This window comes from Lissotriton vulgaris, chromosome 12, assembly GCF_964263255.1.
Source record: "Lissotriton vulgaris chromosome 12, aLisVul1.2, whole genome shotgun sequence".
NCBI lineage: Eukaryota > Metazoa > Chordata > Amphibia > Caudata > Salamandridae > Lissotriton > Lissotriton vulgaris.
The window spans coordinates 149623633-149636312 of record NC_141700.1 but is presented as its reverse complement, the minus strand read 5'-3'; the positions used below and the strand labels follow the sequence as shown (position 1 = coordinate 149636312).

Sequence of the window (12680 nt, the reverse complement as noted above, 5' to 3'; positions counted from 1 at the left end):
TTTTGCCCCCACCCCCTTCTCCCTCTCACTCTGTCAAAACCCTTGGGATCATGCTCAATCACCACCTGACACTTCACATCCATATAAGTTCTGTAGTTTCCTCCTCTTTTTTCACTCTACGCATCATTAGAAAAGTATCTCGGTTCTTTTCCCCCTCCGCACTAAAATTGATCGTTATGGTCATGATTTTGTCTAAAATCGACTATGGCAACATCATCTACAACGGCGCCCCGGCCTATGCACTTCAACGTCTCCAGTTGGTGCAGAACCAGGCGGCTCGCCTGGTATACGGCCTACCAAAATTCCACCACACTTCTCCCCTTCTCATGGCCCTCCACTGGCTCCCAATCAAGCAAAGAGCCCTTTTCAAACTTGGCTGCCTCACCTTCCAAGCTTGGGCTGGCACTGCCCCCGCTTTCATCAATTCTGCCATCACCAACTATAACCCCGTCAGAGACTTGCGCTCTTCCTCCAAATCCCTGCTCGTCATTCCCCGGTTCAAGAAGAGTCGAGCCGGTGGCCAGAAATTTTCGGTGCTGGCCCCCACCTTCTGGAACTCACTCCCACCTTTCTTAGATCTTCGCCCTCCTATACTGAGTTTCGTAAAGATCTCAAGACTTTTCTGTTTCAGCAAGCTTTCAGCCCATAACTCCCTCCTCCCCACAGTATGAAATCCTATAGCGCCAAGAAACTGCCAAGTGTATGTGCGCTTTATAAATACTTCAAAATTCAAATTCAAATTCACACCGACCCCAACACAACCCTCAGAGGAACACTCGTCTACAGACCACCCGGACCCCGACCGCCGTTCAGCGAATCCATTGCCGACCTCATCAGCACCCACGCCCTCGCCTCCACGGACTACATCCTCCTCGTTGACTTGAACTTTCACCTCGAGAACAACAACAGCGCCAACTCCACCGCCCTGATCGACAACCTCGGACTCAAACAGCTCGTGACGACACCCACCCCCGCCACCGGACACACGCTGGACCCCATCTTCTCCGCAAGTCACCACGTCTCCTTCAACCACACCACGGAACCCCACTGGACAGACCACAGATGCGTCCACTTCACCTTCAGCGAACCCAACACACACCACCGCACCCAACAGAGGCCACGCTGCTGCTGGGGCTAGGTCACCGAGGCCCAACTGACCACCACCCTCGCCCTGGGACCACCCGCCGACCCCACCGACACCAACACCGCCGCCATCAAACTCAAACAGTGGATCAACGACTGTGCCGACACCCTCGCCCCACTCAAGACCTCCGCCACCAATCACACCAACAAGAAAGCTGCATGGTTCACCGAAGACCTCCGGACCTCCAAGTGCACCTGTCGGAAGCTGGAGAAGAGCTGGCTCAGCGACCGAACACCAGACAGCTACACAGCCCACAAGATCGCCACCCGCAGACACCACCAACTCATCAGGACCGCCAAGAGCACCGCCTTCAAGGACCGCCTAGACAACAACGCACACAACAGCAAAGAGCTCTTCAACATCGTGAAAGAACTCTCCAACCCCAGCTCCATCACCAACGACGTTCCACCATCACAAGACCTGTGCAACTCACTGGCCACCTTCTTTCACCGCATGATCACCGACATCCACAACAGCTTCAACACCGCCACCCCCATATCCACCACCGAGACCACCACCCTGGGACCACCACCCGCACCAGTCGCCTGACTGCCTGGTCCAACATAAGCGACGAAGACACCATCAAGACCATGAACTCCATCCACTCCGGATCCCCATCTGACCCATGCCCTCACCACGTTTTCAACAAAGCCAGCACAGCCATCGCACCCCATCTCCGGAAAACAATCAACATCTCCTTCGAGACAGCAACCTTCCCAGAGAGCTGGAAACTCGCCGAGATCAGTGCCCTACTGAAAAAACCCAAAGCGGATCCCAATGACCTCAAGAACTTCCGGCCCATCTCCCTGTTCCCTTTCCCAGCGAAAGTCACAGAGAAGATCGTCAACAGACAGCTGACCCGCTAACCCCCGAAGACAACAACATTCTAGACCCATCCCAGTCCGGCTTCCGAAGCAACCACAGCACCGAGACTGCACTCATCGCCACCACAGATGACATCAGGATCCTTATGGACAAAGGAGAAACGGCCGCCCTCATCCTGCTGGACCTATCAGCAGCCTTCGACACAGTCTGCCACCGCACCCTAACAGTACGCCTCCATGACGCCGGAATCCAAGAGAAGGCCCGGGCCTGGACCACATCCTTCCTCTCCGGCAGAACCCAGAGTGTCCACCTCCCACATTCCGCTCCAAAACCACCGAGATCATCTGCGGCGTTCCACAGGGATCATCCCTCAGCCCGAAGCTGTTCAATATCTACATGACACCACTCGTCCACGTCCCACGACAACACAACTTCAACATTATATTCTACGCCGACGACACCCAGCTAATCATATCCCTCACAGAAGAACCCCATATCGCCAAAGCCAACCTCCACAGAGGAATGAAGGCCGTCGCCGAATGAATGAAGGACAGCAGGCTGAAGCTGAATTCACACAAAACGGAGGTCCTCATCCTCGGCCCCACCCCCACTGCTTGGGACGACTACTGGTGGCCAACATCGCTAGGAACAGCCCCAGAACCCACCGACCACGCTCGCAACCTCGACTCCGCCCTCTCCATGACCGAGCAGGTCAACGCCATCTCCGCTTCCTGCTTCAACACCCTTCGAATGCTCCGCAGGATCTTCAAATGGATCCTCTCCGACATGAGAAAAACCATCACCCAGGCCCTCGCCACCAGCAGCTAGACTACGGGAACGCCCTCTACGCAGGAACAACAACCAAGCTCCTGAGACGTCTGCAACGCATCCAGAACACCTCGACATGACTGATCCTCGACTTCCCCAGACACAGCCACATCACACCCCACCTGAAAGGCCTGCATTGGCTCCCCGTCAACAACAGGATCACCTTCAAACTCCTCATCCACGCACACAAAGCCCTACACAACGCCGGACCAGCATACCTCAACAACCGCCTCAGCTTCTACACCCCCACCCGCAGCCTCCGCTTTGCCAACCTCGCCCTCGCCACGGTTCCACGGTTTTGGAAAACCACAGCCGGCGGCAGATCCTTCTCCTACCTCGCCGCCAAGACCTGGAACACTCTCCCTACCAGCCTACAACAGACCCAGGACCTGCTGGCCTTCAGAAGACTTCTCAAGACCTGGCTTTTCGATCAGTAGGAGCACCCCCCACCCCCAGCGCCTTGAGACCCTCACAGGTATGTAGCGTGCTGATTGATTGATTGATTGTAACCACCCCCTTCCCAGGTCCACCCACAGGAGGGACCTAGCAGGCAATCCAGCCCATTTTTTAGTATAAAGATAGGCTCTGTGTCCACAGACTTTAGATTATCCTGGAACGAAACTCTGATACAAAACTCTTGGACCTTCGACGTTCTATTTTGACTAGAAGACTGAAGACATCTCCCTTGTGGTCAAGGAGTGACCACTCTGTGCAAACAGACACCACCAGTAACATGCCGGTCTGCTTTGGCAATGCTCCCGCCGGAACCCGAAGACTCAGCAACACAGGAACTGGACTCTCAGACTTCTCTGACTCTGACACACATCCACAGCAAAGCTGAGACCCGTGGCAGACACGAGAGATGTGGGACCGGACACCCTGGACATCCTGCATTTTGGTAGCAGTGCAACTACTGAGGCACCCTCACAGTTGTGCATTGGGGTACGAGAAGCCCCCGACCAGAGCACCATTTGCTCCAAAGCTCAGCCCTACACACTCCACGAGTGCCGCGTGGGGCCCGCTCTTGCATTTCAGCTCAAAGCTTCTTCCAGGTTGCTAGCCCGCTGGCTAGTGAGCCCCCTGAAGACAAACCTTTGAAATCAAACTGCTTTCCTGGTTGCTCCTGGCTTGCTCCAGTTTCCCTGCAAAGGAGAAGCCCCTCAGACCTTGCTCGTCTGACCCAAAGCCAATCTTCACTTCCTGCGTGAATTGCGTTTGCCAAGGTTTGTTGGGTCCAAATCCAGATACTGACACCGCAGTCAACTAGATCCTTTGTGGGACAGCTCGAATCCAGCTCCTGGTTGTCGTCGATGCCTCCTGGTCCTCATGGCTGAGGACAAGCTTCACCTCTTCACCTGAGATCATCGCGACATTGCCTAGTTCCTTCCTGGTCACTGGCTAGTGACCCAGACTCTGTCCCCTCTGCTTTCAGGTTCTTCACTTCTTCGATCCACCCTTGAATCCACCCCGGACACTCTTCCACTGGCCGCCTGCAGCACTTCTTTTTCAGATCTCCATTGAAAGCATCGACGAAACCCGACACGAAAAGACACCTATGCACCCGGCTTCCCTGGGTGAGGTAACTTGAGTACTCCGGTGCTCCCCTGGGTATTGACTCTCCAAGTGTACTAGTTTAAAGGGGTTTTGTCGTAGTCCATCCGAAAGTGCCCTTAAACAGTAACTTTGTAACTTCTTTGTTCTCCATTATAAGTCAATGGTAACTCGCGACTGTGTTTAGACCCTACACGCGTCTCCAGTGGGCCTCCTACTTTCTAATCTTTGGTTGTCTAGTGTAGCCCCAGCGATTCACTATTTCTGAAGTGGTTCTGATACCAGTTACTTAGTATATGGTTTGTGAGGCCCTCAGGGCATAACGGTATTTGTGCAACTTATCGTATGCTAATTGAGTAACTTGTGATGTACTTCGATCTCTGACCTCATAAAGAGTTCAGAGGGGTTGTGTTAGAAATAAATACATATATATTTGATATATACCTGGTGTGGTGGCCTTTCGTTTGGTATTCAAGGGATTATAATTGGTAAAATAGCTTGCTTCACATGCTCTCTGAAGTTTTAGCCTAAGCCTGCTGGTCCATTCTACCACTAAGATAGCTTGTCTATAAGGTTGACTTTACAACCACCATCAATAAGGGTCGTTTAAACTGGTACAAGGTGCCCACTAGAATAGTGGACATCATATGCCAGGCTAACTTCTCACAGTGGCGAAGTGAGCTAAAGTATGGTGATGGATTCAACCCAAAGCTGTGACTGGGGGTGAGTGTCTGAAAAGTTTCAGAGCTCCGCCCATCGTCTCCTTGTGTTTGCTTTGTCCTTCATTGTTGTCTGTGCATTGTTTTTCACCACTTCCTTGGGTCCTTTGCCTTTTTCTGCTGCTATTCCACTGCACCTGTTGTCTGTTCTTTTCTTCCTGCATTTGAATTACTTACAGGTGGGTGCTCTCCCCTTCTCTACTCCTGGTGCGTGACAACTGCTCATGTCACCAGCTCACTCTCTTGCCCGTTGGGAAGTCCTATACTCATTTGACAGTCTATGGATTACTAGGCGCTCTCTGATCAATTGTGGTGTACATGCACAAAGTACCCTTTAAGTCCTCAGGCTAGGATGGTGCTGTGTAGTAGCCTATTTGTTTTAGTTGCAGCAATAATTGTAATTGGTCGGATCTGGTGGCTCAGTGGACTAATGTGTCCACTGTAGGGGCCTATGCTTGACCTCATGGTCACAGGTTCAAATCCCGGTGGGTCCACACAGCCTTTCATCCTTTTGTGGTGGATAAAATGATTACTATTGATTAGGGTAACAATAAACATGTTATTGAGCGCCAAAATACCCATCGCGGTGAAAGTGCGCTTTACAAATACACATGTTATGTTATGTTATACCTATCTCCCAAAGCTACTGCATCATACTTCTAGGCACTAGGCCAAAATAAGAAAAGAACAATTATCTAGTCACTCCCGTGCAACATCAAAATCCTTTCCACATAGGATCAGAACAAATGCAACTCTGCCAAACAATCCCCAATGGAGTAGCCTGCTGCCTATTATCAAATGCATTTCAATGGCTCAAACAACGGCATGAAGCGGTAAGTGCAACAGTACATAATATACACTGTGCTATAAAAGTCAGAATACACCATTACTTCAAAAAATTGGCCTAGCTCCACCACAAACCTCAGGCGCAAAATATGACGCAGTTAATTTCTGACGTGCATAAACATTACAGGCACAAATATATTCTTTGCTCTTGCATTAGTGGCACCTCTATCAGAATCAAGCTCTTTTATGTCCAAGCCCTGATAGCGTTTACTACCCCTGACGAGGCGTCAAAGCGCTTTTCGGCGAGTAGCACGCTACTCCGGGACCCATAGAGGATTAGTGTTGAATTAGTATAGTGAAACATGCAAGTACATTTTAAGTGGTGGATAGGTTAGTCGGTTATTTGGATGTGGAATGATAGCAGAAGGATAGAGGAGGAAAAAGGTTTTTGTATTTATATAGCGCTTGTTGACGTACGCTATTCAGTGACGTCTTTTCTACCATTAATGTTCTCAGCTCTCCCATATCCGACTGAAAATATAGAAGATGCTGCAGTTTATGTTATGCTAATTCGGCTCAGTTGCCCCTGCAGGAGGAGGAAGGGGGTGGTTTGGGAGGTGCACGTGTGAACAGTTTTGGACTTGTATAGGTAAATTCTGTGCACTTGTATAGGTAAATTCTGAGCATAAAACACAAGTAAGTGCTCACTCTGGTAGGACTGAGGCGAGGGAGATGGACAAACTGGGTAATGGGCAGAGGATTATCGAACAGCCTCTAATCAGAAGGCCTTCTTTCTCTTTCCCTCCCTGCGTCATCCTCTCCGTCCGGCAGCTTCCGGCTGTGCCCTGCCGGCGCCCAGGCACACTGCGCCACTGGTGCAAGGAGGACCCCGCTCAGCTGCAGTCAGCTTCCGCTCACGTCGGCAGCATCCGCAATGCAGAGAACGCGGGGGCCGGGTGACCCAGAATAGCCGGCCCTCTCCAGGCTGCAGGAAAGCGCGCGCGCAGTGGCCTGGAATAACACGCCGCCTCGCGACGTTCGGAAGAGAGGAATCTCCTGAAAAGAGGCGCGGGGATTTTTGCCCACCCAGCTGTCTAGACCACCGATCAATCAATCCAAGTGATGGTGATGCTGCCGAGGCACGCGCACTCAGAGCAGGGGATTTCCTGCTTCCCTCTCTCTCTCTCATTTGTAAAGCAATTATGAATGTAAAATATTCAACTATGAATTTTTTTCGCAGCACTTGAAACTGACGTTCAGCTTTCTTGCAGTTATTCACCAGGAACGGTGTAATAATGCATGCAGCCAACAATGACCCCCAAACCCTTTTATGCAATATTAGTGCTTTTGTTATGCCATGATAGTCTTACAGAGCCCATTTGTGCATTTAATTTGCTCATAGCGCTTTGATGTGGGGTCTGTGTGAGGAGGTCCTGTTGCTTGAGGGGGCAGTTGTTTATAGGCGTGGTGTTGGTCAATGAGATGTAGCGGGTGTGTCTGTGGATATGTAATTGACCCTGTGAGTAAAAGAGGTGAGCCATGTGTTTATAGGTGTTTTTCTTATCAGTGGGATTCGTAATGGGGTGGCGAGGCCTTCTAACCTGCCGCCCAAACCAGTGTGGCGTTGGTATTTGTCGAGGTTGTCTTCGCGCGTGTGTCACAGTGGCGCTGTGGTCCTCCGGCCTTCGACTAAAACAGAGTCAGCTGTGATGTCTATATTTTATGTTTTGTTATGATCAAAGCTATCCTACTGATACCAACAGTAAAACAAGAAGAAGGTGTATATTTTGTGATGGTATGAGAGGAACAAATTAATGGAAGGCGGGTTCGAGGTAAAATAGAGACATGGTCAATTATTTAGAACCTGTGCTGTATTTGGAAAGAGTTCTGCTGTGGTCAGAGGGAGTCCAGGATCCCTCACTATATTCTAATTTTGAGGACTACAGGAATAAACAAGGTGTACGAGTAGCGTGTATAACACACATGGGATCTAGCTAGCGGGGTTGATGATGGAGATTTCAAACACAGCAATTCATGGTAGTCTGCAAGCAAGACAGCTCTGCAGTGCATGCACCAAACCCTCCCACTCCCAAGCCAAACGTCATGGGCATTGATTTCCATAGATGGTTCATTCAAATCCCATCAGTGCCAAACTCTGTCAGCACCTAAAAGCACTAGCATCAAACACAACCACAAAAATGTCCATCAGCACCAAACTCAGACACACTGGGAAAACTCCACAATAAGCCAATGTTACTAGAACCAAGATCTAGCAATACCAAACCCCACCGGCATCAAACTACACAGCATAAAACTCAATCGGACTCCCATCACATCAAACTCTACCAGCGTCAAACTTCAGCACACCTACATTGATCTCCACCACCATCACACTTCCCCAAAACAAACACAAAACAAATCCAGAAACAAACCACAGTTGTATTGAACTACATCAGAACCAAATGTACTCACTATGAAACCTTCTCACCAACGAAGGCCACATGCACCAACACCAACCATGACCATGTTATCATAGTTTATTTTGCATGCACCAAAATGCACTATTCTTTTTCACATCAACCTCCATCAACACCAAGCTCTCCCATATCCATCTCCAACCCCAGCAACAGCCGAACTCTTTTGTACACACACCAGTCTCCTCCCACATCAAACCCAGCAGTACATACTCCAAGTTTACCACCAATGAAATTCACCAGCTGCAAACTACGCCAGCAACAAATTCTGCAAGTTCCACTGCATTTTAACTCCACTAGTGCAAGCACTCTCAAAACCATAACAAACAGCATCAGCTGTAAACACTGCTCACAGATCAAATTCTACCACAAGGATTCTCTATCGACAGCAAATTCCCAAACACCAACTACAACACAAAAGTCTACCAACACCAGACCTCATCTTAGCCAGAAACAAGTTTTTCTACATATTCACTGAACTCCACAGTAACAACCTTCACCAGCCCAAAACACCAGTAACCTAAAACTTCACCAGTACCAAACCACTACCAGTACACAATCACATCACGCTCCACAGAAGCATACACTGCTTACACCAAATTTCGGTCACATAAAGCTCCAATCAGTCAAATCCATTTACTACAATCTTCACCATTACTAATACAGTCACAATCAATTTAATTACTACAAACCTAACTATTGCCAACCTTTAATCACATCAATGTCCAGCCACACCAATATACACTATCAGCAAAGCATATCAATATCAAATACTTTAACCAATTTCCAGCAGAAACAAACATCACCAGTCACAAGCTGCATTGGCCCCAAGTATCAAGATCTGATCAGATCAAATGTTACCAGTGTCTAACTCAGTTTACATTAAGCTTCAAATGGAACTAACTTCACCTCTACTCAACTCCACAGTAACACGTCACCAATACCCACATCTCACCAATACTAAATTCCAGTAGTTCCAAACCCAAACAGTAACTTCACAATTCCACTCTGATATATCCCTCAGTACCCACAAGAACTGACAAATACACAACTTGAAACACTCTACCATCATCATATTGATCAACGCCCCTACAAAATCCCTCAATTTTAAGTCAGTCACACATCACTCTATCACAAATCTCTCATTCATCATCCCGTACTCCCCAGATGTAATATTAACAGCAGATTGCTACACAGCGAAATTCTTTCATTACCCCAGGCACCACACACGTTAAAATACCATATGCAACTGAAACTCATATCCGTTTTCGCATATCAAACCAAATTTGCACGTACGTTCAAATAACAGCACACAAAATAGCAACTTTGACAACCAGACATTTGGTCACATATATGTCAAATTATCACCATCTCAAAGGTGTAATATCCAAATTGAACTTCTAACCACACCCTGCCAAACTCAACTAATTCACACACTATACTCTAGCTGCACAAATTCTAACCATACAGCAGCACACACAGCAAAACAGGGGCCAACCCATATCAACCTACACAATCTTTAAATACTTCAACCACGATGAGCGAAAGATAAGGACTGAATTGTGGCTGGATTATTGAACCCAGAAGACTTTAGTTCTACTTTTTAATTACTATACCACATTGTGTGGGTATGGGTGAATCATTTTAATGACCCATGCCTCAGTTTCTGGGAATTATGTATTAAGATCTGTCTATACAACTGAGCATATGCATGCCGAGCCACATTCTGATTTCTTTCAGCATTCAAATACATCCGTGTCACAATGCAACCATAGACAAGCAGGGTTATAATTCCATAAATAGCAAAATGCTGCCACCCTCAGCCATGCCCACTACCACATGCACCATGCCATCTTCACACCAAAAGCATACCTAGTTCCAAATTCTCCCATGCCATAGGTACAACAAACGCGTGTCCATTTCCAACCACAGTTTTTGCTAAACTCCAATTATTCCCAGTGCAATCTTTACCTATAGCCATTTCAAACCCATCCCGGCTGACGACAAATCTAAAACACAATGTAAACAAGCAAACGCTCCAATCACAGCCAAAGGAAACTGACCACTGGCACGAGAATCACTATTCACAACCATGCCAACTCAAATCACTGCAGTGCCGTCTTCATACTTTTTGCAATGGTAACTTGCAACTATGTCTGTGGCAAACAGCAATCGGAGGCATATCAAACTCTAACTACAACAACACCAAACATAATAATAACAAGCAAAACCGCATCACTGATACCAAGCTCAGAGGTTGAACTGCAAAATCCTAAATCCGCCAGCCATTCACTAGCGATGCTTGGATCCCAGGGCAGTGACGCACAGAAGCTTCAAGCACACAACTGTAAAATTCCACTTGCACACATACCAAAGTTTGCACACAAGTAAGTATAAACCCCATCTGCACCTAAAAGAGAATTGGCGTGGAATGTCAAAGTCAACACACCATACAAATCTGTTATCATACCCACAATCTCCAATTACAGTAAGATCAGGCGGAAATGACACCACATCGCACACCAACCACACTGACTTCCCACCTAGACCGCACAAATTCCAATCTATGGTCTACTGTACAACAGTCTGAGACCACAACCTCATCACCAAACACAGCTGCAACAACCCACCACACATACACCAAAACTGAACACCAATCACATTCAATTAAATGAAACAATAAGGTGAAACTCTTTCACACAAGTGAACACCACCACCAAATCCCCTAACACTGAGAGAAGCACATGACCAAAGTTCGACTCTTCTTCCTACACCTAAATCGCCACTATATTGATTTTCCTACAAAATAGTTCCATAGAACAAAGGCAGAATGCCCGAAACACATTGAAACTACCAACCATAGAATCAGCAGTCCTGTGCAGCACCCCGTGAATTATCCACCCAGACCATCTATGCCTGTCAGATCGCACAAGGATGCAGCGCACTGAAAAAAACAACCCACACGCTCCAAAGGAAAGTGCAACCCTACATCTAAGCCAAGCCCGACTTACACGTGCCCCGTGGGGTCTCACCTTTCTGATGCAGTTTGAGGCGCGGGATCTTCTCCGCAGAAACCAAAGACAGAACGGACAACAGGAAGCCACGCAGCAGATTCATGTTTGCGATCGAAAATGCGGGTTTACTTTCAGCAACGAGTCCCTAAAGCATCAGAGGTCCCAGATCAGAGCATCTGCGTGTCAAGCTGCCTCCCGCTGCACCAATGACAGCTAACGCGAGCCCTGCTGCATCTGTGTGTACCACACCCACGCGCCTCCTGACGCCCCTCCCACCTCTGCCCCTCTCGCCCCTCCACTGGTATTATACCTCCTCTAGCTTCCTGGCGTTATCTCCGACTCCCTCCGCCCTTGGCACGTTATCCTCTTCTCTACCGTCCCGTTTCTCCCGCTCTCTACTTCTGTTTATTTGTCATTTGATCTCATCTTCTGTCTCGCCCCTCTTTCTTTCTCTTTTTTCCTTACCTCTTTCTCTTTCTTTTACTTCTATGTTGATCTCCTTCTCTCTTATCTCCTTGTGTTCTTTCTTTCTCCTTTGCTCTGTCTCCTTATCTCGCTCTCTGTAACTATTTTTTTCTCCCTCCTCCCTCTGTCCGAATCCAAATCTTCGCTTCCCCTGTCTCTTCTCTATGCCCAGTCTACTCCTCTCTTTCCCCCCTTCCTCTATGCCCCTAGCTCCTTTTCTCTGTCTCTTTCCTCTACCCCCCTGGTTCCTTCTCGTTCCCACTCTGCTTTCTGACACTCTGTCTCTGTGCCCCTGTGCCTCGATTTGCTGTATTATTGCTCCTCCTGCACCGCCCACAGACTCTGCCTCTGTCTCCCTCTGTCTCTTTAAGTATTATTTGTGGCTGATATGTCTGCTGCTGCAGTTCTCCCTTAGTCATTCTCTCTCTCTCTCTCTCTCTCTCTCTCTCTCTCTCTCTCTCTCTCCCCCCCCCTCTCGCTCTCTTTCTCTCCCAATCTCCCTCTCTCTTTCTCCCCCCCCCCTCTCTCTCTCTCCCTGCTCTTTACTTGGTAATCTGCTGTCTGCTCACATTTTCCTATGTTTCACTCCCCCTCCTGCAGCATCAGAAGAAGGTCCTCTTTGAAATCCCTGGGTCTTCGGTATATGAGGAATTTTATTTCAACGTATTGCAGTGTGTAAAAAAAAAAGAAAGCACACTAGATCAATAATTATTTGGCAGTGATGCATAAAAAGCATACAAATAGGCAGCAGTGGCCATGTTTGTTGCCATGTTATACTTCCCTGATTGCACCAAGCTCTGTAGCTCTGTATCTAACATTTGTACGGCCTTGTACGTCAGACGAATCAAAATGAATGAAGGGTTGTTTAAGAATT

The 12680-nt window shown here is 48.2% G+C and overlaps 1 protein-coding gene across 2 annotated transcripts in view; it reads right to left on the bottom strand.

Moving 5' to 3' along the window:
• LOC147673720 (semaphorin-7A-like) overlaps positions 1–12098 on the bottom strand; it is a 236386-nt gene extending 224288 nt beyond the window's left edge. For both annotated transcript variants that reach the window (XM_086947636.1, XM_086947637.1), the window contains exon 1: positions 11360–12098. In XM_086947636.1, the coding sequence (XP_086803762.1) occupies positions 11360–11444 (85 nt within the window). In that variant the 5' untranslated portion in view covers positions 11445–12098. The remainder of the gene's footprint in view (positions 1–11359) is intronic.
• Between the last annotated feature and the right edge of the window lie 582 nt (positions 12099–12680).